Source organism: Anoplopoma fimbria, chromosome 3, assembly GCF_027596085.1.
Source record: "Anoplopoma fimbria isolate UVic2021 breed Golden Eagle Sablefish chromosome 3, Afim_UVic_2022, whole genome shotgun sequence".
Lineage (NCBI taxonomy): Eukaryota > Metazoa > Chordata > Actinopteri > Perciformes > Anoplopomatidae > Anoplopoma > Anoplopoma fimbria.
This window is the reverse complement of record NC_072451.1, coordinates 18,774,748-18,802,280: the sequence shown is the minus strand read 5'-3', so window position 1 is coordinate 18,802,280 and position 27,533 is coordinate 18,774,748. Positions and strand designations below refer to the sequence as shown.

Here is a 27,533-nt window from a genome sequence, read left to right as displayed (position 1 = left end):
GGTACCAACCGTTTTTCTTTGGGCCATGTCCCAACACAGCCATCCACGTAGGACATGGAGGTAGACCTCTTCATGATACCTGTCACAGACACAGAGTAGCTTACTACTTACTGCATGTATTAAATCCCTTATTTCAACAGTCAACAACAAATGCTGCGGTGATCTGCTTAAGAATCAAATTTGTGTAGGGCTCAAATATAGCATAAGTGATGCTGGAGCGACTGCATGTATGTAAACCAGCCACTAGAGGGCCTCTGGTTTCACATCCACACATTCTTCCCCTTTTCTGTATTCATGCCCCAGGTAACTGCTGATACTACGGATTATTTTGAATATTTTAAAAGCATCACATAAATATTTAGGGGAAATTCAAAAAAGTATAGGAAAAACTGTGAAAGCTGCGTTAATAAGAATAGTGATAGCAATGCTCCTGTTGTATTTACCAATGAGGAACATGAAACAATACCCAGTAGCATTGTGACAAATCTACTCACATGATCACTCAAGAAAGATTCATGCACAACCTCAACTGATAACAAATGTTTTACCCTGTGCAGGGGCATTCTCAGGGCTGTCAGGTCTGTCTGCATAGCTCTGTTTGATTGGACTGGAAACAGGAGCCATATTTTTACAGGATGATACAGGCTCACAGGCTGCAGAGGGAAACATACGACAGATACTCAAAATTCAACTGCAACCACATGTTAATGAATAAAGTTATCCTGAAGCACGCATAACATATCATCATCATCATCGCAGCTAACAATGGCATGCTGATGTTATTGTTAACTTGTACTGTACCGTTTGGATCGAAGACCCTGGGCTGTACAAATGAGGGTTTAACCACTTCAAACCACCAGAAAAGCTCAGCCATAAACACCAGGTAATTACTCTGCAAAAACACAACACACACACACCTTTGTTGTTAATGTTGCAGTCATATATATATATATACATTTGTTTATGTCATTAGCAAGACATTTGTCCCTTTGCAGTCACAGCTCCCTGTGTCTCTGTTAAGATGTTGGATGAGCTACAATCGCAATATCATACAGCATTTTGCCAGATCAGTGAGGTAACAGCGTGCAAACTGTTGCTAGGTGACGGGCTCAGGTGTGTGTGGTTGAATATTAGTACATGTTTCATCGTCTGAGTGCTTTATTGTCAAAGCCCACGCCTCTTTAAAACTGCCAAAACACACCATCTGGTGTTTAGTTTAAATATGTCACGTGCACGGATGGATGCACAAAGCTGCGAGTTATTAACCCAAATCAATGATGAATGCATTCATGTTGTAAAGAGAAAGGCTCTGGGGGCTTATTTGGAGGATTTCATCCCTAGGAAACCTCTTGGTTAACACACACAGATCAGTGTATTTACTTTCCAGCAAGAATAGATGTAAAAAGAGATAAATTCCTAAAAACTGGATCTTCATTTTAGATACACCAGAGATAACTGCTTAGTGGCATTCACAACATTCCTGTTAAAATATTAAATGAATGGACATGCACAAACACACAGACACACTGGTTAGGATTTAGTGGGCAGGCAATGGGGAGTGGGCAGTGTGCCAGTCCCTTTGACTGGTCTTCATGACCATTTTCTCTCTCTCCTCCCCTCCTTTGCCTACTTGTACAATTCTAGCACTACACAGCTAACACACAATCACTATAACCATCATAGTGAATGAGAAAGGAAGGGAGAAATAGAGAGCAGAAAGTGTACAGTGTAAAACAATGTCTGCTGTGTTATTTTGAAGAATGGAAAGTCCTAGTCAGCTTGGACCGTGACTTGAATCTGAATGTTTCTACCCACGCTCTGTGCATACTATATACCCACACTGCTTCTAAGAGATGCTTGTAAAGTTCTACAGTAAGTATTTTGTTTATTAGAACGAGTGTGTGTGTGAAATTAGGAGATCCTCTGCCTGAGGACTGAGTGAATCAGCAGTTGTTGTTATCTCTGAAGTTCACAGATTTAAACTGTAAGTTAAAAACAGAGGAAATGGAGGTGGCGGGGAGAACAAGGGAGGCAGGCAGAGACGGGGCAGGACTGTGAATCTCCTCTGAGCAGAATCTGTCCTCTGTCTGACAAAAGGGGGAGGGGTTTATTTGGCTTGCAGCGTTTGTACTAGACAAGCACCAACATCAATATGTCATATTAATTTAATGTGGCAGCAAAGCAATACTCACTGTTGCAAAATTATCTTTATGTCCTTGCTAACACACACACAGACACACACACACACACACACACACACACACACACACACACATAATACCAACCTCTGAGAGAAACAAGTCTGCTCACACACATTCATTATTAAACTTTTCCTGGCATGACTCATTTCTGCCTATTTTTTTGCCGCCCTAACTCTCCCTATTCCCCAAAACACTTTCTTAAACTGAAACCACATGATTAAATAGCACTTTCCACAGCATCCACGTGTCTCTCTTTTTTATATATTTGAATATACTCCTTACCTTTATAGATGCATGTGCATAGAGCATGTCCTCCAGGCTGAAGTGACAGCAGTGGTTGAGGTTGTTCCTGCAGAACTCCTGCACCAGCTGCAGGTTGTACAGACTGTCAGCCAAAGACATGGTCTCCTTGAGGCAGATATCTGCTCCGCCAGGGGAGGGGTCAGACACACAAGGGAGGGGTGTTAGGAAAGGCCAGGCAGGAAGAGAAGCAAAAGATAAGGCGTTGTTTATCTTTAAAAAAAAAAGAGTGGATGGGAACAAAATTATCCTACTTTTTTTTACTTTTCCCACTAGTATTTGAACCATGTGCAGTAACTGATTTGAATCACTCAAAATCCTTGAAACATTTCATGACACACATCTTCAAACTCCTACTGGATGAATCATCAGAATTTTTATCCCCTGACGTTACTGTAAGGACGGCCCATGCATGTTTATAATATCTAACAAGAGGGAAAAGACCAGGGACAGACAACCAAACATTACAGCAGCTGGTTTCTCTGGAATGATGTCATTCTGTACTTTACTGTACTTCTTTGTTATTCTTACAGTAAATCAATTTGCCAGCAAGTCGACCTAAATGAACTTGCTTCCACATCTGGTACACATGTGTGTGAGCGCCATGTGAACTATATTTAATCCAGAAAATCTCAGAGCACCCACTCCAGAGTTGCTTATCTTTGAAATAGCAGCCAGCTACTCCTCTAACGGTTCTTCGTCACATAACTCTTGTGACCAATCACAGCCCTACTAAGGGCATTTTTAGAAATGAGGGCGCAGAGAAGTTGAGAGGAAGCAAGTCTTTGTTCTCCATGTCTGTCCTGAAACTGCCTCACAGTGTCTTTCTAGGGTCAACATCCTTAACAATATCCTGCATTTATATCATTAAATGTAACCACAGAAAGTCAAAACAGGGTCTTTAATCTCTTGATTATGTTGTTCTTTGAGATTAAGATTACTTTAGCCGACTGAAAACAACATTTCCTGTAAAAGGCTACTACGCTATTATTTGTTTTTATTGAATTGATAATCAAAAGGCAAAAAGCCTCCAGAAAATAAGGGCATATAGATAAAAATAGTAATGTTCTTTGTTTGAAGCCCTCTATTCAAATGTATGGTTGTAGTTAGAGCAGAGAGAGCAGAGAAAAGCCTCCTTTGTGCTCTATAATTGAGACTTAGTCATTGTGGTCAGCTCATTGAATGCTATTTCTTTCCTATTTCTAATGTATGAGTGAGCTGACTTTAGTCTTGTCTGTTTACTTTTTGGAATAATCACAATAAGAGAGGGTTCGGCTGGTGAGCTCAAAAGGGGATTTTCCCACCTTCCAGTCTGACAGCCTGCGGGCAGTAAAAATGCAGCAGGGTGGTCAGAGCACAGCCGTCTGTGTTGTCCTTCAGCAGGTTCTCCACTAGGGGGAGCGACGGAGTGCTCCTCTGCTGAGTATGATCCCTCCTGTAGCGAGCCTGAAACCATGGCAACAGCACAAAGACATCACATATGTGTCATCGGGGTGGATATGTACAGTTGGCTTTCTCATTGTTGGTGCAATATCTACATAAACACTTTTATCTGCATGCACCAGAGCACACACAACTCAATAACGTAGGTGTTAATTCAAAGCATAGGGTGGGCTTCAGGCTCAACTCAAATAATGAAGATTAAATCCATCATGCAAACAATCAGTTTCGATATCTAGAATTACATTGTCTTAAATTTAAACACATCAGCACCAATGTGCTCCCTTTGATTGCTTCTGAGGAGCGGTTAGTTCTCTAGAAGGAGAAAAGGCACAAAATATATGTAACAAATGAATTGCTTTCAGCATTATACATCTTACGGGGATATGTGATTTAAAGTTTAATAATATTTTGTGTTAGTAGCACATCCATCCTTTTTCTGTTTCTGTCTCGGTAGGCCTGTAAAAACCACAGAGACAATACTACTGCACATGTCTATAAGGGCATCATTACTCCCAGTCTGCCAGAATATTGGCATCACGTATGCATTTTACAAGAGATACGACGTAAGTTTTAATCACAGAAGCCCTCACTGTCTGACAGCCCCTCAGTCTGTGCATTGAGCTCTGAGGAACAAATTGTTGTCTTTCATTACATTTGGTTTGTATAGACAGATTTAGCAGTTCATCTTTTGAAATATTTTTTTTCCAAAGCAGCCAATTTATACACATACAACAGAAGAAAAAAAAACAACGTTTTCAATGCACAATACGGACAACAGACATGCCAGATCCAAAATAAGAAAATGGATAGCTAACAATACCGGGGCATTAGCATTAGTTTCTGATATGTATACAACAGATATAATTCCTGGTGATCATGCTAGGTATAGTTTCTGATCTTATGAGTGATGCAAGTTTTAAATAGTTACTATACCATTAAATCTGATTCTTTTAAATGTGGAGACAAGGGTTGAGGTGGGAGGTATGTTACCAATGCATGATGGGGCTCAGGGCCACATGCAATTACAGTAGAATTGGAAGGGACAATGTGAAGGGGTGCATCCTTGCAGGTTTTGGATTAGACAGAGAAGAAGGTGGTGGTGGTTGATGAAGAGGAGTTCTTCAGAATGGATGGACTTACAGGTACTAATCTCCAGTACCATTTGCTAGGAGACTTTATGGTGGATGATGATTGGACAACAACAGAAGAGAGTGGGAGAGGCATTAGGTCAACAGCATACCATGTTTTGCTACTACAGCTGAGACTGGAGGGTGTGGGGGAGAGAGCACTAGTATGAACTCCATGAATGCATGCTATACCTCTGCAAAGGCTGCACAATCCTCTAAATTAAATAATTGTGTCAATAACTTCCTACATATAACATTACATTGCAAACAAAGAATTTCGTCTCCCCTCCCAGGCTCTGCAATCTGCCATAAAAAGGTGCCTTTATAAAACACAACTCAAGTCTTTTATAATCATCCAACTAGAAGATGATGGAAATTTTACTAAAAAGTGAAGCTCTTTAATTGTCTTTATATTAATTATTATATTTAATTATAAAATTGAACAATTTTTACATCATAGTATTACATCATAGTCCCTTTTGAAATATAAACATTACCAAAAGGCCCAGCGGTGCTTTGAGCTAAAAGCTAACATGTTAATACTCCCAACAACGATGTTAAGATTCTTATGTTAAGCAGGTATAATGTTTTGTATAGATTAATTAAGTTTAAGTTTAGTTTATTTTGCTCTGCAAACCCTGCAAACTTTGCATGACACACGAAGTGCAGCTGGGGCTAAAGGCATGAGAGTTTTGTAGGTATTTGGTCATAAATCCAAGTATTGGGAAAATTTCACCTGATTTTGGCATCAGAGAAAAATTCTATAGGGTTGATCCTCTGGGAAACGTAAATATATTTACAAAATTGTCATAGCAATCCATCCAAAAGTTATTGAGGCATTTCATCCTGTATGGTTGGGGAACCCTTTCAAATTGTTTCGGCGTCTGTTCAAAACATTCCACCACATTTAATCGAAATCTGTTGAAAGGTTATGAGATATGTTGCAAACTAACGAACAGACAAAAATGGGACCCAAAACCTTATAACATAAACCTCCTTTTTAAGGAAGATGTCAAAGCTACAAGCTTAAATTCACACAGTATCCACACACATAAATGCTGAAAATCTCTAACTGTTGTCACAAGACAATTTTTCACACGGTCCCAGAATAGATGAAACCAGACTGAGAAGTGTCTTGTGCTCATCCATTAGTGTGTGTGTGTGTGTGTGTGTGTGTGTGTGTGTGTGTGTGTGTGTTTGTGTGTGTGTGTTTGCAAAGGCATATATGTGCGTGTGAAATTATCTCTTCTGAGTATGTCTTTCTCAGTGAATAGTCTTCTGTTGAAGCTGATAATGTAGAGAGCGAGCTGTGTCATGGAGCGAGTACTAGGAAAGCAGCTGACTGTCACCGAGTGTACAGCGTACTCCTCACACTCTTAAAAAGACCTTCTTCTTCCCTTGTTGTAACTTGTTGCCTTTGACAAAGCCCAGAGTGTGTCTTTGTGGGATGGGTCACATAGCCAATGTGTATTATCAGCTTACAGAGCAATCACACTACGGCAGTGATGCGTCTCACTATACGGCACAAAAACAAGACAATGAGCGGGAGAACATTTGCTAAGAAACTCCCACAGCAAATAAAAGCTCCTTCTAAACTGATTTGACCACCCGAGACATCCTGCAGCTCTTTGAAGAGAAGATAATTTAGCTCCATTTGAGGTAACAGAGACACACTTACCATGTGACCCTTTAACAATCTGTTGTATGCAAACACTTTAATCTATGATAACGGGTGTTTTTTAGCCATGCTTGCAGTGTGGCTTTATGAATGGAAATCTCGGTCAGTCCACCGCTTTGATCCAGACTAAAACATCTACTACTACAACTTTGTTTTTAACTATCGGATGGATCGCCATGACATTTCTTTACAGACATTCATGGTGCCCAGAGGATAAATCCTTCTGACTTAGGTGATTGCCTTGATTTACACCTAATATTTATAGTTTTGAGTGAAATGTCTCGACAACCAATAGAGGGATTGACATCAGATTTGGACCAATTACCTGCAAATAAATTACATTCAGCCTTAGCTATACTTTGTGTGCAGTGCTCATTTAGAATATGTAAGCATACTAACATGCATGCATACCTAACATCAGCATGTTACCATTGTCACTGTGAACATGTGGCCATGCTAGCATTAGCATTTAGCTCAAAGCACCCCTGCGTCACAGAGCAGCTAGCATGGCTGTGGACTTTTAGTCTTGTTGACCCGAGACAAAGGTTAGCATACCATTTAGATGAAGCTATCTTTGAAACCACCGGGGTTCACACTGCAGTCATGGTATTGACACATTCATCTGGATCAGAGTTTAATCTGTGTTTACCTCTTTGATTTGGTATGGAATTGCAGGAAGTTTACTTACTTGTTTCCCATTTGCTACTGTTCTATTTTTGACTGAGTACATGTACACACACTCCCAGTGACCTAATACTTCTTTTTCCATTTTGTAACCTTCACCCTTTTGTCACTGGTTTAAAGCACAGACCCGAGGCGAGGGTCATGACCTGAAAAGGCACTGTGCTGTAGCTTCATGGTTAAGTGAGTGCAAGAGGACGGTGGCTGACTGTTGTGTGTTTGGCCCAGCAGACTGACTCGTTGTGTCACATGGACCTTACATAACTATGAGGCCTGCAGGACGACAACACTGTCTCTGTCTGTCGCTGACCCCCTTTAGCTACAGCTGACAACGTTCCTGAGTGTCTCTCTCCATGTCTCCCACCCTGGTGTCATTTCTCCCATTCCCCTCTCTCGGATTTTCCCTTCTCACTTTTCTTCCTCTCTCTCTGTGTTTCACATTTTTTTTCCTCCTCTAACAGCAGTTTTTTTGCAACTCTTGCCAACATTTCTCTGCAGCTGGTCGAAGACTGGGCTCATCTGTTTCTCTGATTTATAGAGCTCTGTGCTGTATGTGTGCGTTCATGTTTGTCTGCTTGTGCCTTATGTGGACACAGACATAATAAAATATAAGAAAAAGTAGGAAATATTAAAATAAATATTTTAGAACATATACATGTTTGCTTTTTTGCCAAGAGTTGTCAGGGAATATTGATCTTCTCCGAGCGTAAAATGCAAAGCTGGAGCCACCAGACTAGTTTAGTTTAGCCCAGAATCTGGAAATAGGAGGAAAACTTATTGTCTGGATCTGTCCAAAGTAAAAAAATATTTGAAAAAAAAACACATCAAAAGGTCACTAATAAACAAGCACACAAACAACACAACAGCAACATTCAGTGCATTGACTTCCCACGCAACTCCTACTGATACCACAAATTGACGTTTGAACATTGTTGTTGGTTTGTGAATTAAACAAAGGAGATATAAAGTGTTAATTAGTGAGCTTTAGAGGGGCTGGTATGAAGAGTTTGGACAGAAAAAAGCTAGCTGTTTCCAGTCTTTATCTTAGCTCTGCACCTAGACAAAATTATGAAATATTCCTTTAAACACTTTATTGTTTGAATAAATGACAAATAGGAGTTTGCGTTAGTGTATGTTCTTACTGTGTGTGTGGTTGCGTTTGACTCCTGGAGGGAGGCCTCTCTCAGCTTTTGCTCTTCAACAAGGATGTCCCTCAGGTGTTCATTCACCTGGGGAGAGAGAGAGAGACAGACAGACAGAAAGACAGACAGAGAAAGGTCAAATTTCAGCATTTTGTGCACACAGAGACTGAATAGTGAGTCTGTGATGGGAAGAAGATAAACTTGAACATGAGTAAAAGCGGCTTCACACATCAAAGAAACATGTGTCACCACCACCTCTGCCCATTAGCCACTGATGCTAAATATCATTGTAACCTGATATGCAGCACACAGCTGACTTCCAACTCAAACACAATGTATAAAGAACTTTAAAAATGACTCTAATTTATAGTAAAACATTTTCTTAAAAAGACTCAGAAATAACGATTACTCATTTTCTGACTACAAAGGTTCTGTACAAACAGTGATGTAACATTTTGGCTTGAGGATGCACAAGGTCGCATCAGCCAATCCCAACCATGGCGTGCTACGTCTCAGGGCTACACAGAGAGACAACCCCCCATGTGTTTTTTAATGTGTGTCTGCAAATGAATCCTACATGTGTATCTTCCTGTCGTTGGACTGGAAAAGGGACCATCAAGCACATGAGCTTCTTCAGTAAAGAATGTCAGCAATCATTTTACATTTAACTGACTAAACATGCGTTGATATTGGGCTTTTTTCATTATTTTAAACCAAGTAGAACTAGAGCAACATTATATTTTAAGACAACTGTGTCGAAATTTCTTTAAAATCTCCTGCAAGATCAGTAAAAGCAACTTGAAGTGACCAAATAATCTGTAGGATGAGGAAGATTCAATCAGAGACTTAACTACTGCCTCTTAAAGCTTACAGCCCACTCCAGGGCTGACTTTACTCTCCCAATCCTGCTTTAGCAGACCAGAGAAATTCAGACTGATTCAGTTATCTCTTGACACAGTTATCCCTAGACACACTTTCCAGCACCTCTTCTGTCTTCTGTATCCAGAGTGAAAAAAATAACTGTGTTTCATATTGTAAAAGGCTCAAGGATGTGTGCAGTTGTTATCCTCTGAAATGAAAAGGCGCATGTCCTTCTGGTTATTTGTGCAGACGTGTGTGTGTGTGTGTGTGTGTGTGTGTGTGTGTGTGTGTGTGTGTGTGTGTGTGTGTGTGTGTGTGTGTGTGTGTGTGTGTGTGTGTGTGTGTTTGTGTTTGTACCTTGTTGTTCCAAGTGGTGATTGCATCCTCGGTGTCATAAGGCAGCTCCTGGATGTGTCCGTCGCTGTGTGAGGGCTCAGCAGAGGAGTACCTGTTGATGCAGGTCATCACCCTCTCTACACTCACCATCTCCACAGTGTACGCCATCATCAGGGTGTCAATGAGCGCCAGATGGGAACTCTGTAGAAACATAAGAGCGTGGCAAGGATAACCTTTCACTCTAACACTTCTTTCAATTAACATCAAACTGACAATTAAAGGCCTGACTTTATATTTCCATGTTGTGCTTCTTTGTGCATCATATTGACTGCAGATTTTGCTTAAACAAAAGGTCCCTTGAAAAAGAAATGATGTGCAAGTATGAACCATTTCGATACAGCTCCACCTAAAAGCATACAGGACAGCAAATATGCTTTTACAACACAAACCTAATAAATATCACATCCACTCCGTCTAAAAGGCTTTTCAACAATCCAACATCTATCACCTCACTTTCATTCAGTGAGTCAAACCTGACAAATTCTCTATTTGTTTAAGGAACCCACACAGCGTGGCAAAAGGAAAATTGCAAGTTGGAAATATGACTTTCTTTGCTGTGAGGTAACACAAATGTGTCTAAAGTCAGAGAGTTTGCCATAGCGTGGCAGGTGTCCAGGTGTGGAACTGGGGACGTTGCAGTTAAGGGTCTGCACTTCAAACCCCTAAACCACCAGCGTCAGTAACAAAGAAACAAATTCTCATTTTACTTTCAGTAAAAGCACGCTGGCTTTGCTTCCTCAGCTCAACAATGCCACTGTGCATGTGCCACACACACTTATTGTAAGTCGCTTTGGATAAAAGCGTCTGCTAAATGACTGTAATGTAACTGTAATGTAATGTTTACTCAATGTGTAGTATGCAGCAGGCTTAGGATACTGTACCCACAGTTAATCTATCATGCTTCAACACTTATCATGTAATGCCAAGTTAAGAAGTATTGTAGACACCAACAAGTTGCTGAAATGTTGTCTAAATGGGATCCTTTGAAGTTTACCTTTAGAGAATAGTAGTTTCTGAAAGCCATCTGTCCAACCCCTCTGAAACAGACTCCTAAATGTCTGTACATGTAGAATTACTTTTTAAGGGCACACATTACCTAATGTGGTTTTTACCAGCCATCAACACCTACAGTACACAAAGCTTGACATTCTCCTGGCCTTTCTAATTCAATTCCAGGCCGGTCAGACCAACAGACCTCCCCTTCCTTTTCCTGTCACACCACCAGGTCAGCTCAAGAACACTTACGCTCTGTGTGTACATGTGTACAACCTAACTGAACAAACACCTAAAATCAGGTGCTCCGTAATCCAGGTGACTCAAATAAGCAGTGTGACCTCCACCCACCGCAGCCTGTACTGTCAAGCACAGGCCTCTCTATTCAGAACCACAGGGCCTCTTGTAACAGCCAGTGTGACCAAGTGTTTCCCCAAGAAACCAACAACTGATCCGGCGCTAATACTCAGGACTGCTGCTGGTACTCAACCACTGCCAGTCTAAACAAACAGCGTGTGCCAAAGCAATATGGCTGTTAAAAACAAACTACTCATGGAAATAACTGCTGAGACACTTGAATAAACTGGACTTGTGTGTCTGATCTCACAAAATAGAGAGGATATAATCTTATTGTAGGCTGGACAGTTGTTTGGAGACATGTATGCTGGTGGACATAAAGAATGTTATACTGAATGCTACAGCTGTAGTGTGTTAAATGGGTAAACAGGATTGTTCGGATTGCAGCCTGATATTGAACTATGAAACAGTCTGTAGACACTGTTTTGAATTCTTGCATCTTCAGGATATTGCCAAATATTTGACATTGCATGCATTCTCATCCAGAGGTGCAGGAGCCTGTCTGGCTCACAGCTGGACTGAAAGGTAGACAGACAGAATGACAGACAGAGGGAGAGACAGCCCAAGCAGCTTAGACTGGTGCTGAAGATCCAAAATACATGATTTTCATGAAAACCCACTGAGCTTTTTCTGTGATTGAAGCTTTTCTGAACTAATTTGCATAAACCCCACAAAATCTTGAACGGTGTTAAGAAGCTTGTGAAGGTGTGTGCACATTGGTCTGCATGTGTGTTGAGAGCATTGGGTGAAGAAGCCACATGAATTTTAATCTTAAAGACAAATTATTTTTGTTAATTTATGTTTCATTGGGATTTTTGTCAATGATAATTTGCATTAAAGCACAAAATATGGTTTACAATTTCGTACGCCTTAATAGTTGGATGTTAAAGTTTAACCTTCATTTTACAGAGCGTATTTTTTTTCTTCGTTTTGCTGAGAGAGGCTAGACTGCATTTTTGAGGGTGCAGGTGAGGTCTTTTAGAGTAGTAGTAAAATAGAAATTGCAGAATAGTTACTACTTGTTGTTTTACGTTACTATTTGTGCACAGAATAAACAAACATGAGCATGTTAATAAATAGCTTTTTAAGGAGCCAGTAGGCAGATTTTTAAACATTGATAGAGTCAGGCTTGTTGTTTCCCCTGTTTACATTTGTTTGCAAAGCTAAGCTAGCTCAGTAATTAATACACAGACATGAGTGGCATCAACCTTCTTATCTAACTATGGGTGTATTTCCCAAATTGTGAGACCTGTCCTGTAATTACCCTTATTGAAAGTGAAACAGGATGTTCAGACCCAATAATTTTCATACGATCCTAAAGTGAAAATAAACGTGTTATTGCTACCATTTTTATTTATTACTTACTAACTTATGTCTTGACAAAGGTCAAAGGACTGAAACTTTGATGCTGCATGTGTGTAAGACAGACAGACAGACAGACAGACAGACAGACGGACAGACAGACAGACAGACGGACAGACACAGACAGACAGACAGACAGACAGACAGACAGACAGACAGACGGACACGGACGAAGCAGACAGACAGACAGACAGACAGACAGACAGACAGACAGACAGACAGACAGACAGACAGACAGACAGACAGACGGACAGACGGACAGACAGACAGACAGACAGACAGACAGACAGACAGACAGACAGTACATGAAGCCACATCTTACTATTCTACAGACTATCCAAAAACAAAAAACACTACTGTTGACACTACCTCATGGATTGAAAAGCAATGTGCTTCTATTATCCCTTCACAAAGACCTTTGGGGTGTGTGTGGGTGTATATATATGTGTGTGTGTGTGTGTGTGTGTGTGTGTGTGTGTGTGTGTGTGTGTGTGTGTGTGTGTGTGTGTGTGTGTGTGTGTGTGTGTGTGTGTGTGTGTGCACAGAAGCAAGTCTAAACCACTGACGGGGACAGGCGCACCTTATAAGGCTGTGAAAATGGCAGATACTGGTCATAAAGAGCTGTAAAGAGCTGCAGTGCTCACACATGCACACCCTCGACCAGGAGTATGGCTGCATTAGTATGTGTGTGTGTGTGTGTGTGTGTGTGTGTGTGTGTGTGTGTGTGTGTGTGTGTGTGTGTGTGTGTGTGTGTGTGTGTGTGTGTGTGTGTGTGCCCTTGATCAAAGGCATCTATAGGAAAGCACAAAACAGCTAATCAACGTAACCTCTTTCTCCACAAACATAACAAGTATCCGTTCAACGCAAGTATAAACTGAGTAAAGTTCCTCCATCTGAGCAACACAAGTGTTTTTTATTGTACAACTTTATACCAACATGTCAATTTTAGATGTCAGTATGGACCATTTATCCAAAGTGCCACTAAAAAGAATGACCTCGGTGTCACTATCTCTCTCACACACCTCTCTCAAATCCTTCAAATCCCTCAGCACTATTCTGAAGGAGGCTTTTAGTCGAGGGTACACGGCCCTCTTCAGGAAAATTAAATTACCGCTACGGCTCTGTCACTTTCTCGTCTTAGTGTTTTAACACTTGGAGGGCAGCGTGGGCGAGGCAGAAGAAAAGTCGGAGAAAAATATGAAAGTAAAGCTTGACAAGGACACATAGGTCGTGTGCACACTGCTGGAGGTCTGACTCTACGGAAGTGTGTGTGCATGTGTGTGTGTGTGTGTGTGTGTGTGTGTGTGTGTGGGGGGGGGGGCTCTCATTTGTGCACTAGACATGCTTTGCCTCACTGTGAGACCCCACCCTCCACAGTGCTGCAGTGGTACACATCACGTCTTCCTCCTCTCCTCCCCTCAACCCTCCCTGCTCTCCATGTACTCGATTACTCTCCTCCCCCGTAGTCTCCCCTTTGTCCCCTCCTCTTTCTTCTTTCCAGATGGCAATATTAACAGTAGGCCTTTTCCATTCGTTCTCTGGCACACACATGTCGTCCCGTCCGCCAAAAAGGCAATACCTTCCTTGTCCCTTTACTCCATCTTTCCTTTCCACAGCTCTTCCCCAGATCCCCCCTTTCCAGTCGTCCTCATGTAAACCTCCACATCCACCTTTCCTCTCTTCTCTTGCTCTACTTTCCTGCTTCCTCCTGGATCTCAGCTAAATGGTAGCACCCTAAATTCCCTCCTCCCCCTGTTCCCTCCTTCTCTCTAAATATCCATTCGCCCTCTGACAGACTGCCACGCTCCTCCTCCTCCTCCTCCTCCCTGACATGAGTTATTCTTCTGTTGCACAGTATTTGGAAAACCATGAGGTCATCATTTTGCTCCGCAGATATACCATAACCCAAAATGAAAAGCCTCGACTTCAGCCTGACTGAAATTATCATGCTGAGTCCACAAATACACACACAGGCAGTTCCTCTACTTTGCAGAGGCAATCTAATGAAGTACGAAGGGCACAGAGCAACAATAAGGATGGACAGATTAATGTCTGATACACAATAAGGATGGACAGATTAATGTCTGAAGGGCAATAGTCTCTGGGCTCCATTTTTCTACTTAACACTGTCACTTAAACTGTACACTAAATCACCTGCCATGCACTCTGAATCACAGACACAAAGAGAGGGATGTATAAATGCACTTTTATAGTTCATAAAGAACATGGGATCATTACACGCTGCATGTAATCGCCTCCCATAATTCCCACCTTCACAACATCCTCAATCATAGAGTGATGTAGTGAGTACAATCAGCCGTATACACAAAAATGCCCTCAACTATTGATTTTGAATTATTCTCTCGAGCTGTAAAAAGGTAAAGCACAAGCAGAGGCAAAATAAAATACCGGCTTCAACCTGAGATGGAGAAACATTTATGGGCACTCGGTGAAATATGATTAAGCTTCAATTAAATATTCAGGAGATAACAATATCCCGGTCTCATTTAATCCACACTGATAAGAGTTTGGATGAGACAGAGGTGGGGGAAGGAGAGGATAAAAAATGACGAGGGGAGAAAGACGGAGAAAAGGGAGCACACACAGGCAGTTCTTCTACTTTGAAGAGGCAATCAGAGAGTTAAGGAAAGAAACAGTAAGACAGACAGGGAGACAGAGTGAGAGAGCAGCAGAGAGAGGGAGGGGAGAGAGAGAGGGCGCACTGCAATGCAGACACCTTTTGGCGTCAGCAGAAGTGCCCGGTCTCCAGCCATGCGTGTGCTAGCAGTGTGCTTGGTTCTGCTGCTACAGTCTCACCCTTTTCCGACTAAAACACCATAAATTAATGTAACAACTGAATCAGTGGTATTATGTTATATGGCTTAAACAATTAGCTAATCAATTCATTAGTCAATCGACAAGGAATAATTAACAGTTGATCATATTTTTCTCAGGCAAAAATGCCCCAAATGAGTTTGTTCCAGCCTCTCTGGTGTGAGGACGTTCTGCTTGTCTCTGTTCAATATAACTGTGAACTGGATATCTTTGGGGTTTTGGACTGTTGCTTGGACAAAATTAGCAACATAAATAAATTCCTTTGGCATTTATCTCTATTTTCGGATATTCTACAGACAAATCTATCTAATCTCCATAAATCAAGCATTTTCATAATAAGACCAATCAATGATGGAAATAATTGTACGTTGCAGCCCTACTATGTCCCTCCATCCTGCGCATCACACAGTATTGACGGCATACTACAAGAATACTGTGTAATGACACAGAGACCGAACGATGAGTAATGGGTTGCTATAGGAAACCCGTCATTAGCGGTTGTTTTTCTCTCAACGGGACAAATGTTGGAGTACGCTCTTACAGTTGGACACATGGAGCCGTATACTCAAACACACTATCATTTAACTCACTTATTCCCCATGAGGGCAAGACCAGGCAAAGCACACAGATACATCTGGTAGTCTTGATGGCCATCTTTAGCTAGTTTCTGACATTTTATAGACAACTAATGAAATTGAATCCTTAGTTGTAGCCCTGGTTTACATGCTTATATACTCACAGGTGTGTGAGCATACGTTTGAATTTTCAAATGAACGGTCTGAGATCTAAATCTAGTGATCCCATTTCACACATCATATCACCATGGTTACATCATATATCCATTTTTAACTGTAAATTGTAAGGATGTGTTAAATCATGAGTGTCATCTCCACTCACCATGTGTATAGGCGTGCTGGTCAGATCTCTCTCAGTGACCAGTCGGTCCTGGTCAGTGACATACAGGCCTTTCTGGGCCAGAGCCTGGATGACAGCGTTGTGTCCCAGCAACGGTTTGACAGCATCACTGCGGAGGATCAGGCTTCCCGCCCGGCAGTAGAGCTCCGCGGATTGGAGCAGGCAGGCCACAGGAGGCTTCAGGTGCTCCTGGTTGTACTGGTCCCTGTATAAAGGCTCGGCCAGCTCCTCTGGTACGGCATCTGGGCAGAGAAAAGACACAGAAACGGAGAGCGGATGCATGGGTGAGATATCATTTTGATCAATATGCTTATCAAATCCTCCTGAGACACCACCATCGACAGAGACGCAAACACTGAATGCACGCAGGCAATAAAAAATAAAAAAACGCTATGCCACTATTGTTTTCTATATTTTACTGTCTTTGTTGTTACTATGGCTACACATATTGTAGCTTAGAGCCTCGCATTCAGGGCCATAACCAGGTCAAAGCTAGCACAATATCATCACACACACACACACACACACACACACACACACACACACAGAAAAGATAGTCTAAACCACAAAACCTCATTAACATCATGAGTGAAAAGTATATTTTCAAAAAAACAAAAGAGGGAAACAAGGGAGAGAGCTCCCTCACCATCCATGTGTATATTCGTTGGTGCTTATCTTACTGAAGATCCACACAGGACATCTTGTGAGCACAAAGCAACAGTGTGTGTGTCGCAAGAATGTGTTTATATGGTAGTGTGGAGTACCTTCTAATGGAGTTACCTGATGCAGTAAATCTGATTTGAGGAAAATAGCTGGACACGCATAAACAGACACAGCTACACTTCCAGGACTCACTCACTCGTTTCTTCCTTTTTCACCATACTTTGTTGATGTTAACCACATGTTGTGATCAAAGTTATACAATACTAGCAATCAATCTTTCATTGAATTACATATATACTCTATATTTGCACCTTTATTCCATGTGTATCAGGTAAGTAAAGGAATGTATGTGTGTGTAGTGACACACTTTTATAACACTGCGTGCTCCAGTGTGTATTCCTGGTGTGTGGGGTCATTTCCGCTCTGCCTGCCTCTGAATCACACTGAAGGACACAAAGGACATTAAGGGAATATTTTGCAAAGGTACAGCTTTCTGCTTGTTAATCCTCCCAAATAACAAAAACATAGAGACAAAAGAGTTCAATATAACAACATAATAAAATGTAATAATTAAATCTCAAAATTCATTAAGCTTGTGATCAAACATCTGCAGTTTTCCACTGGCTGTGGTTTGTGCAGCTCTCCCATACCGCAGTGCCGGGTGATGAAAAGAGATATTTAAAGCAACAGGCTGATGTTAACCCACATCAACATCTACTTTATAACACGCCCTCCTCAGCTCGTCACAACTATTACATTGATCCTACTTTTGTCAGAATGTCTATAAAGCTGATTAATGGAGCTGTGCTTAAAAAAACAAAACTCTGAGAATACAAATTTGGTAAATAAAATTGACATTGACATTCAAGGTTAATCAAATCCTTTAAAAAAAACATTAAAAAACCAGCAGGCTACAACAGCACGGAAAGCAAATTCTTCTACAGTTCATAAAAATCTGCCTCGTCAAGTAAAAACCCTCTCCTTTGTGTTGGCCATCAAAGAGGAAACAGACAGGAAGTAGCTGCCACAGGAAGTCCAGGCACGGAGAAGACTGCTCCCCTGGAGACCCCCGAGATCACAGCTCAGCATACACAACGACACGGTCAGCAGTGTTTATCTCTGCTGGCTAACTGCTTTTTGTTAAAACAACAAAAAACATATTCAGTTAGAGACCGCCCACTGGTAATGATTTGTGACTTCTTTTTTTACAGGGATTAGACTATTATTTCATTAGCTTTTCTTCATATGTTGTAAGTACGTGGTGTTTCCTCAGTGTTCATTTGAAATCGTGCTGAACTTTTACTTTATACAGATTATTACGGACAAGGTAATAAAACAAATACTTTAAACCTGCAAAAACAAGCTGTGAATGCAACACTGACATTATACTATGTAAAAAGATAACATGGTTAACTTGTTAACAAACAGTTGCCAATTTATACATTATAAAGTTATAGAGCAACATTATAATGTAAGTCCAACATTCACTGTCTTTTAGCTCTGTTTTTGTGCCCTACCAACTCCTGAGGGAAATATCAGGCTCTTTAGCTTTTGCTAAAAACAGCTGCCTGCTACGGACAAAAAATGACTCCATGAGAGCGGTGAGAGTGAACCATTCCTTCCTACCATCTGAGCTGAAGGATAGATGCCGATGTAAATAACCCTTCTCAGCATTTTGCTACATGATGTACTGGATAATCCAATATATTTCCTACACTATGGGCTATGTAAATTGGTGGACAGCCTGAGATTTCATTCCACCACAGCTTGACAGAATATTCTCTTGGCTCTACATGGTTAATTTTCTTTATTTTTTTAGAGATACTGATGGATTTGAAGAATTGCAGTTCCAGCCATCCAGCGACCTCTTCTGAATGGGCTGAATAAAAGGTTAGTGTTGGTGACCGCTGCTTACATCACTAAGCTCTGAGTTATACAGCCAGAATCATTGTGGTGTCTGTTCTTCTATTACCCTTTGGTGTACACTCACCTAAAGATTTGGATAAATATTCAAATTACAACCTCATATTGCCGTATAGTTCAGTTAAACAAATGCTGGACGGGGACTAGTAACCACCGGTTACATGAGTCCCAAAAGAACAAAATTCAATGCTGGCCTCCATTGATTCTTAAAGTCATCCTCCACTCAAACGTGTTGCGCTTATTGTTACTCAACTTGGATGTTGGAGCTCTCCCGCGAGGATTGATGCATGTGCAGAGTTAAAGCCTAGATCTGCTAAAGGGTGAAAAGTTTGTCTGTGCACATGTGGTTTAAATAAGCCTCCAGCACGCGCTGATAGTGGGCCATTCAGGGAAGAAGAGGCATCATGAGACAAACAGTTAAACTTTTAAGCTGAATATCTGCATAATAATGGTTTGTGGATTTTTCAATAAGAGAGAGGGAGTAGATGTGACTCTAACAATGTTTAACAAGTTAATTTAACTTTTTGTGGTAAAAGGCACATGTAAACATTCAAGGCAGAGTAGTTTAATGTGTCTTAAAACATGTCTGGTGGGGTTCTTTAATAGCACTTTAAGGCTAGCACTTAGGCACTGTTGTTAAAATCTGAGGCGACCATTGTCGATCCTCACGGAGACACATCAGGACAAAAGTGTGGAGACAGTAAAACCGACATTTAAGACTCACCAACTCACACACCTCCACGTGCACAAATGTGTTTAGTCTCAGTACTATCAGTCCACATCTTTACAAAGCATCTTAAAAGCCATTTGTTTTTTTGTCTTTCCTTTGATTTTTAACTTTGGGGCTTGTTTTTATGAATTGTCCTCTCTGTCTCTTCCCTTCTTCTTCTTAGTGTCAATGACTTTGTTTTGAAATTTGCCATGCAAATATTTTTCTCCCTAGCATCAGAATCAGAATCTGATTCTGATTCAATTCTATTTTTCTCCCTCTTGCATATGGTCAGCACAACCGTGCTTATGCAAATCCATCTCTCTGAACTTTCAGTCCAAACTTTAATCTGAACAGAAAGTAACCACCAGATTCAAACTACCTCTCCTCGGTCCAAACTAGGCCATACGAGGCTCTGAGGACTGGTTATGAAATGGGCCACAGATCTTGGCGGTGCTGGGAGCTGAAAGTGTGTCACTAGAGGGAAGGAAAAAATACAAGGCTGTAGCAGCATGCTATGAGCCGCTAGGTCGTGTTGAAACCAAGACATGTGGATGTCCTCTACCTTGTGTGTCTCTCCAACATGTCATGCTCTCTGAGAGTCAGTCATGTTCAGCTCTATTTGGAGCTCACTGTTGGATCAATGAGCTGTGATTCAGAGGTCTCTCTCTTTTGATCTGTCTCTTACTAGGTCTGTCTGTCTGTCCGAGACTCAGAGCGCTGTACATGGAGGAGCAGCGGTTTAAAGCATTCAATAGGAGCTGGCGTAAACCTCTGGGATGAGAGCAGGCTGGAATTACTCAGTCTTTATGAGTGGAGGCCTCCAGACCACAGTGAGGACAGGAGACAGGCCAGAGCTCGGATACATGTAGTCACGTATGAGGAGTAATTACTGACAAACATATCTGTATGAAAACATCACCAGTATTACTGTGAAGAAAGGCACAACACACCAGTTTATTGACTGTAAGATAATATGTGAAGCTATAACTGTGCTTAGAAAAGAATGAATTGGTCAATAAATAATTTACCTCATCAACGGAAAGTTAACTGGCAACTTTTTTGATAATCCAAGTCCAGCTTCACCATTGAGGAAATTTTACATGATAGTAAACTAAGTATATTTTGGTTTTTGGACTTCTGGTCAGACAAGACAAGACATTTCAAGACATCGTCTTGGGCATTGGATATGTGTGATGAGCTTTATTCTCTATGTTATGACATTTTATAGAGCAAAGGATAAACTGTTTCAGTCATTTTTCAAGCAAAAATGTCTAACATTTCCTGTTCACAGCTGCTTTGCTGCTTTTCGCCGACTAATATGATAGTGTACTGAATATCTTTGGGTTTTGGACTGCCGGTTGGACAAAACAAGAAATTTCAAGACATAACCCTGGGCAAAGATGAGCATCAATTAACATTTGGTTAGATATTTTAGAACATTTGGATTGGTTGCATGAAAACAAGTTGAACAAGTAGAGGAAACAACCACAGTACAAGACATGTTTACTGTCTATGACAAATGCATTTGCGCTTTTTCGATTGTTTTTGTTGGTGTGAGTTAATGTGCATGTGTATCATATTGTGTTTACATAGGTGCTTGCTTCACAACGCATCCAAACGCATTGAATTTTCTGACATTGCTCAAGTTACGACACACACACACGTCGAGTCCATGCATCTGTTGATCAGCCTGCAAACAGAAGAGGCTGGCAGTAACGATTTGTAGCCAGAGTGTTACACTTCTGCAGCGGGGAATAATTAGCATCAGGGAAAGCAACAGGTTGGATCAATGACACTGTGACATGATGAGTAATGATGTAGCTCATTTGACCTATGAACTCCAGGGAGAGATTGCTGACAAAAAAAAAAATCAGAAATGCACCCATTAACCTAAAATACTATTTAGTTTACATCAGTTTGATAATACTCACTTAGAGGATAACTATGACTACTGTTATTCTGCATTTGGAGACCATTTTTTTTTTACTCAAATCCTGCCATTTTATAGAATAGACAGAGAGGAAATATTTCAGTGTCTATCATTAACAACAAGGGAGGTGTAATTAAGTAGGTAAGGAGTTTAACTGGGTTTGTCTGATAGTGACTCTCTGATTAAAGGCTGTTTACAAATTATAATCCCCTTGGTCCAACATCTGTCTACATAACTACACATGTCAGATGACTATCTTAACAGTGTGTGATGAAGACGATAAGGAGGCGCCACCTACCCGAGCCGAAAGCCTTGGCCACCAGCCACGTCAGGCTGCATGATATCTTGGCCCTGGTGAAGTCGTAGTGATCGAAGCTCTTGATGGCAGGGACGATGAAGGTCCTCCTCATCCCTCTGTCATCTGCCGCTTCTCCCATCTTCTCTCTCTCTCTCGTTACACTGCAGCCGGAGGGTCAGTCAGCCAGAGGAACTCCTCCTGACTGCGGATGACATCCCGTCCAAAGGAATTCAATGCAGAGAAATTTTTTCCCCTTCTCCTGAAAAAATGGTGGGGGGGGGGGAGAAAAAAAAAAAAACTTGCGTGGCCCTGGTTGTTGGAGAGCACGACGGGTTGGATAACATGGGGCGCTCCTCGCTTAGACGCGCACCATCATCCGTTTTTGATATGATCCAGTGATCCAGTGATATCCTTAAACCCCCTGACAGCGGAGCGCAGTTCAGCAGCAGGATCTCTGAAGGTTTCCTCCATTCCCTGACATTCCTCTCCTCGGGTTGTCCGACATAACGGAGCAGCTGTGCGTCAGAGGAGGAGAGCTTCAGTCCAGCACCAGCGGGCCGTTTTCACATCTTAAATAAATACTCCGTTTTGTGTACATGTTGTTCTTCTCTTTCCTAACTGTTTTCCTCTCTCCCTTCTATCTATCTCTCCGCGGCGTCTTCGCTGCGCTTCTCCTGCGGCACTGGATAGGAGGATAGGGCGCACTGCGCAGGCGCGATCCACCCACCCAGTCTATTCAGTCTTGACAGGAGTCATCATAAAGTAACAAAAAACCAAGGTGGAGTTAACTGGCGGGATGGATTATGACTAAATCACAAATGCTCTTTCAAAGGGGGAAATTAAGAAATTAAATGAATAGGTTTATAAATCGGAAACAATATTGGCAGATTTACAGAGATTCATAATAGCTGTGTATTCTGTGGGAAAGAACAGTCGTGAAGAAAGCTTTCTTTGAGTAAAGATTGGGACAGATTGAAAAAATATATAATTTACTTCTCAACCCCTAAACGTTTGATTAATACTATTATATAGAAGGCAGACTAGACAAATTGCAAATCAACATTTTCAAAATATTTTGTATTATCTTATTAGAATTCCTTGAAAGTGGAAACCAGCCCAAAAAAAGAAAAAAGAGTCAGAAGTGGTTGAAACACACTGAAATTGGCTAAAGTACAATAAGGTGTCTGCAGTACATTTTGTCATTTAAAATTGAAAATGGTTTTCAATTTTTTGTGTTCTGATATGAAGTGTGACTCTGAGGTAAGGACTGCTCATTATTACGTATTATGTACAGTAACTCTGTAAAAAGAAAAGGAACCCAATGTTGATTTAAGCACAAAGAGTATTTGTATTTTGTAGGACTTTAGACATTAACACCATCTGCACACTTCACTACTTTTACCTGTGTGTCTCCAAACTGTCAATGCTTCCTGAACTACACAATTGTTTTTCTTAATTACAGTGCTTTTTCCGTTTTTTTACAATATTTATGAAACCGAGAAAAGGTAAGACATGCAGCATGTCAAAACACTTTCTTATTTAAAAAAGTCATCAGTGGCATGTAAAGACTCATTTGGGCTGGAGTCAAAATGATAAAGGGATGGCAGCCACAGGGGAATGTGCACACTCTGAAATAGTCCTGCACCTAGATATAACTGAGTTTAGGCTGAATTAAGTCACACACACACACACACACACACACACACACACACACACACACACACACACACACACACACACACACACACACACACACACACACACACACACACACACACACACACAGGATGCTAGCCTGAATGAAGTCTGAGCGAATAGGATGCTCCTATGGTTGTCATGTTTTTTGTGACAGTCAATCCTGGCTTCACCTAAACGATTACGAACATTGAAATACACTTAATCCCTAAAATGATGTTTTTTTGAACCAAGAACATTTTATTTTTGTACTGTGTGTGAAAGTGCAAGCTGTTTATCAATAATTGAGCATTTTCCATTGTGGTATTGGATCTTTTCAAGTTAATTTTTTGGTGTTAATTAAAGGCAAAATAAGCTGTCACACAGGGGTGAATAAAATAAATGTACACATATCCAGCAGTACCCATGGAAAGACTGAGAGCACAGCTTATACAGTCATTCTCCATTTGGGTTTACAGTAAGAATTTGAATAAAAATGTAGTTATAAAGCAGATCAGAAAACACAACACGAGGAAAAAACTACCCAAGCACAAATATTTGCAAAAACAAACAATATACTAGTAGAAACAAGAAGAACAGATCAACAAACTGTAAAATTATGTGTCATTCATTTTTAGTCTGAACTAGTCAAAGCAGCCTGAGAATCTCAGGGATACCTTGATGGGTCCTATTACACCTGAACGTTAGCTGATCAGTAAAATCTTCAAATTCATTTCCCTGGTTACTGATCACCAAAAACACCTCAACACAATGATTTAAATCTGCATACACACTCACAGTCGATTTGAAATAATAATATGCAAAATCAAGATTTTATTTAATCTCTTAGCTCTCAGATACCAGAATAGTAGTGTTGTTGGATGACACTGGCTTTGTCAACCATGTGAAGGCCGATAAGGAGCAATGAGGAGTGTTTAACAACATTGCCCCCTAGTGTCTGGAGTAGGTTGATACAGCAGGAGAGAACAGGAAGTACATATCACATATTGGTCAGTAGATGGCAGTCCTCTGTTAAATATCTGAAACCATTCTTCTGGTCATAGACTCTCTTTACAGCATCCTGATAATAAAAATACACTTAATTACTCTTTTTAATATTTTATTGATTTTCCTTTCACCAACAGGTTCAAATACCATAAAACAATCTGCTTGTATGAATACTTCACAATGTTTTTTATAGCTTTGACGGCATTTTAGTGTTCAGGCAAAAAACATGACTATTCCTCTTGTTTTCTACAAATACTTTGACTAAACATTTTTTTTTTCCAATCTTTAAGATTATTCAATTCAATTCAATTCAGTTTATTTTGTATAGCCCAGAATCACAAATTACAAATTTGCCTCAGAGGGCTTTACAATCTGTGCACATCCATTATTGCTACTCCTCTGAATCATCTTTGTCTGCACCTCCACCCAAACCCACAGTCATCTGAGAGTCATTACCAATCATAATGTACTTAGCATTTTCAATGTGAATATTTGGCTGTTGTTGTTTCCACTGAACCCTGCCGTCACCGTCGTCTTGTTCAGGTGGCACACCAGGGCCGACAAGAAGTTGGGTTTTTTTCATGTTCTCTTTGATCAGCTGCTTCTGGGGCTGGTTTAAATTCTTCAGTCTCTCTCTCTCCCTCTTCACTGCACACTCTGCGTTCCAGATTTTCCTCATTTTTTGAATCTTCGGTGGAGTGAATAACTTTCTTATTTTCCTCACAAAGCTATTGTTCTCCTCAAGTGGAATTATTGTTTGCAAAACCATAGGGAGGCTCGCTCTGGGCATGCTGTTCTCCTGTGGAAGCACAGGAATAACTGTGTTGTACTTGTGCCTCTTGTTTATGGAGTTGATAAGGGCAGAGTCCGTCTCCACCTCCAGCATGCGACTGTGGAAGTTGCGGGTGAGCAACAAGAGAGTGAAGGCCGAGTTGTTGATAGCATCCTCTACACACTTCAGAGTGCTCTTTCCAGGGATGGCAAAATCCCCGGAAAAAGTTGCACCATGATTACTACCAACGATCACTTCCAAATTTTCCTTCATTCTCTCGGCCACATCTTCATCCTCTGGTGCATGCAAGATAACAAATGCATAAAATATTTCCTCTTCCTCCTCTTCTGCATTTTTAGTTTCTGGCATTTCAAATTGTAAAGGCATCTTGGGTAGAACAATGTTTTTCGGAGTAGGTAGTGAAAAGGTTGGTTTGGTGGGTTGGTTTAGAGTCTCATTCTCAGCGATAAGACTTTCTGACTTACTGCCCTCTGCAGCTAATGTTTCATCCATCTCGGATTGTTGCTTTGCACCAGACAGAGGAGGTTGACTGGATTGAGGCTGAGATGTGAGGGAATGACCAAGTGCATTTTCTGGTTCACATTCGCTAACAAGGACTGCAGGTGCGGTCTTTAGTTTGGATTCATCGGATGTTTCTTGAGTTACTTTGTCATCTTGAAACAAGGCTGTTGGAGGAATGCTTATCTCTAGATGAGTAGGGTATGACGGCATTGAAGAGGTCGCCTGCAGTGGGCTGGGCAGACTGTGAGCTCTCCCTGACTGATACTGAGACAGGGTGACTTTTAAAGTTGTGATTCCTTCATCCAGGCTGCTAAGAGGATCACCGTTAGGCCCTGACTTGAGATCCTTTGAGGAGCAAATCCGCTCTGCAAACTGAGGCCCACAGACCACTTTAGCTTCCTCAGTGAGACGATCATACTGCAGGTCATCACAACTGCTTGTTTTATTATCGTCACTGGAAAGGGCTCTCTTGTACGCCAGATTTCTCAGACATGTATCACACAGCCTCTGTTCTGACAAAACCTTGAAAATACGAGCCAACAGTGTCAAAGATTCTCCTGCAAGCTCTTGAGAATGACCGCAATAGACGGCAAAATCCTCCAATTTTCCTCCGCTCATCTGCCACTTTTCAGCTAGATAGGTAGCGAGGTAGTTGTCTTTCATCCTCTGGAGTTTGTCCAAGGCCCGCTCCTCTTTCTTGAGAACAATCAGACATAAGGCGTGTACGATAATATCTTCAGGAGACTCACCCAGCTGGAATGTCAAGCTAAGCAGCCGCTCCGGAGGTGCTTTAACCACTACGTCGAAGACGTCTTTCAGTCCCGTCCCCTGATTGTCTTGTCCCCTGTGACTCATTTTATAGTTTAAGGTGCTACTCAACCTTTAGACTATAAGAGAAGCTGACAGGATCACGCCTGATTTTCCAAAGTTTTCCTCTTCATTTCTTCAAAAAACTTGAGTTGTTGAGGAGAGAGGTGCACAATTACATGGGCATTCTTCTTTCTGTAAAGAGATCAAATCAACATCAAAAGTTATGCAGTCGACATTTATGGTCATAACATGCTGGGCTTTTTGTTCTGACTGCATGTAAAAACCAGAAACAAGTAGCCCAAATTATATTTAATAGATCAAACTTAATCCGCCAAGATCAAACTGAAACTAAAAACCATCATAAACCTGATGATATAACTCACCTGCATGGAGTCCAAGGAGCCATGACAATGAATTGAGTCTGTGTGTTTCCAGCTCAAATAAGGAAGTCACTCAGAGTATCTTTTCCAGTTTAGTTCGACCAGCAGAAAACTCTTCTCTCTGAACAGGAAGCTCTTAGTGCACGTTTGAGGTCGACCACAGAACACCACCGGTGAGTGAAACTTTTGGGATCATGTTCATCGGTGACCGTACATGTGTCAGTCGTAGGCCTCTGCTAGCCTGAAACTTTCTGACAACAGACTGATGATGTCACAGCTTGTGAAGTAAGGGAGCTCATGAAGGACAAAAAACTAAAGCAGGAAGAAGGAAAAAAACATACTCCGCCTTCCAAATCACTTTTTTACTTGTAGTACATACTTTAGATGTCCTTACAAAGTACATATTTTTGCATGTAGTATTTAGTGAGACATACAATTTTGTTACAACATTGCACCTTGAACTTTGACCCCCTTGCTCATGTATCCCCCTCTGCAGAGCATTGTGGGTCAGAATAGCCACAAAAGCATGCTGGCATGTATCCTGCAAATT

General features: G+C 41.1%; 2 protein-coding genes across 2 annotated transcripts in view; both read right to left on the bottom strand.

Annotated features, from left to right (window-relative positions):
- camsap2b (calmodulin regulated spectrin-associated protein family, member 2b) overlaps nucleotides 1-21,966 on the bottom strand; it is a 30,945-nt gene extending 8,979 nt beyond the window's left edge. The window contains exons 1-9 of the mRNA XM_054624199.1: nucleotides 21,818-21,966; nucleotides 16,274-16,533; nucleotides 9,791-9,970; nucleotides 8,573-8,659; nucleotides 3,806-3,947; nucleotides 2,484-2,623; nucleotides 802-892; nucleotides 549-653; nucleotides 10-79 (exon numbers count right to left, since the gene is read on the bottom strand). Of these exons, the coding sequence (XP_054480174.1) occupies nucleotides 10-79; nucleotides 549-653; nucleotides 802-892; nucleotides 2,484-2,623; nucleotides 3,806-3,947; nucleotides 8,573-8,659; nucleotides 9,791-9,970; nucleotides 16,274-16,533; nucleotides 21,818-21,956 (1,214 nt within the window). The 5' untranslated portion in view covers nucleotides 21,957-21,966. The remainder of the gene's footprint in view (nucleotides 1-9; nucleotides 80-548; nucleotides 654-801; nucleotides 893-2,483; nucleotides 2,624-3,805; nucleotides 3,948-8,572; nucleotides 8,660-9,790; nucleotides 9,971-16,273; nucleotides 16,534-21,817) is intronic.
- A 2,211-nt stretch (nucleotides 21,967-24,177) lies between these two features.
- On the bottom strand, nucleotides 24,178-27,207 carry ticam1 (TIR domain containing adaptor molecule 1). The gene is made up of 2 exons (XM_054596184.1): nucleotides 26,987-27,207; nucleotides 24,178-26,795 (listed from the first exon to the last, which is right to left on the bottom strand). Exon 2 carries the CDS (start codon nucleotides 26,646-26,648, stop codon nucleotides 24,891-24,893), a length of 1,758 nt encoding a protein of 585 aa, XP_054452159.1. The 5' UTR covers nucleotides 26,649-26,795; nucleotides 26,987-27,207; the 3' UTR covers nucleotides 24,178-24,890.
- Between the last annotated feature and the right edge of the window lie 326 nt (nucleotides 27,208-27,533).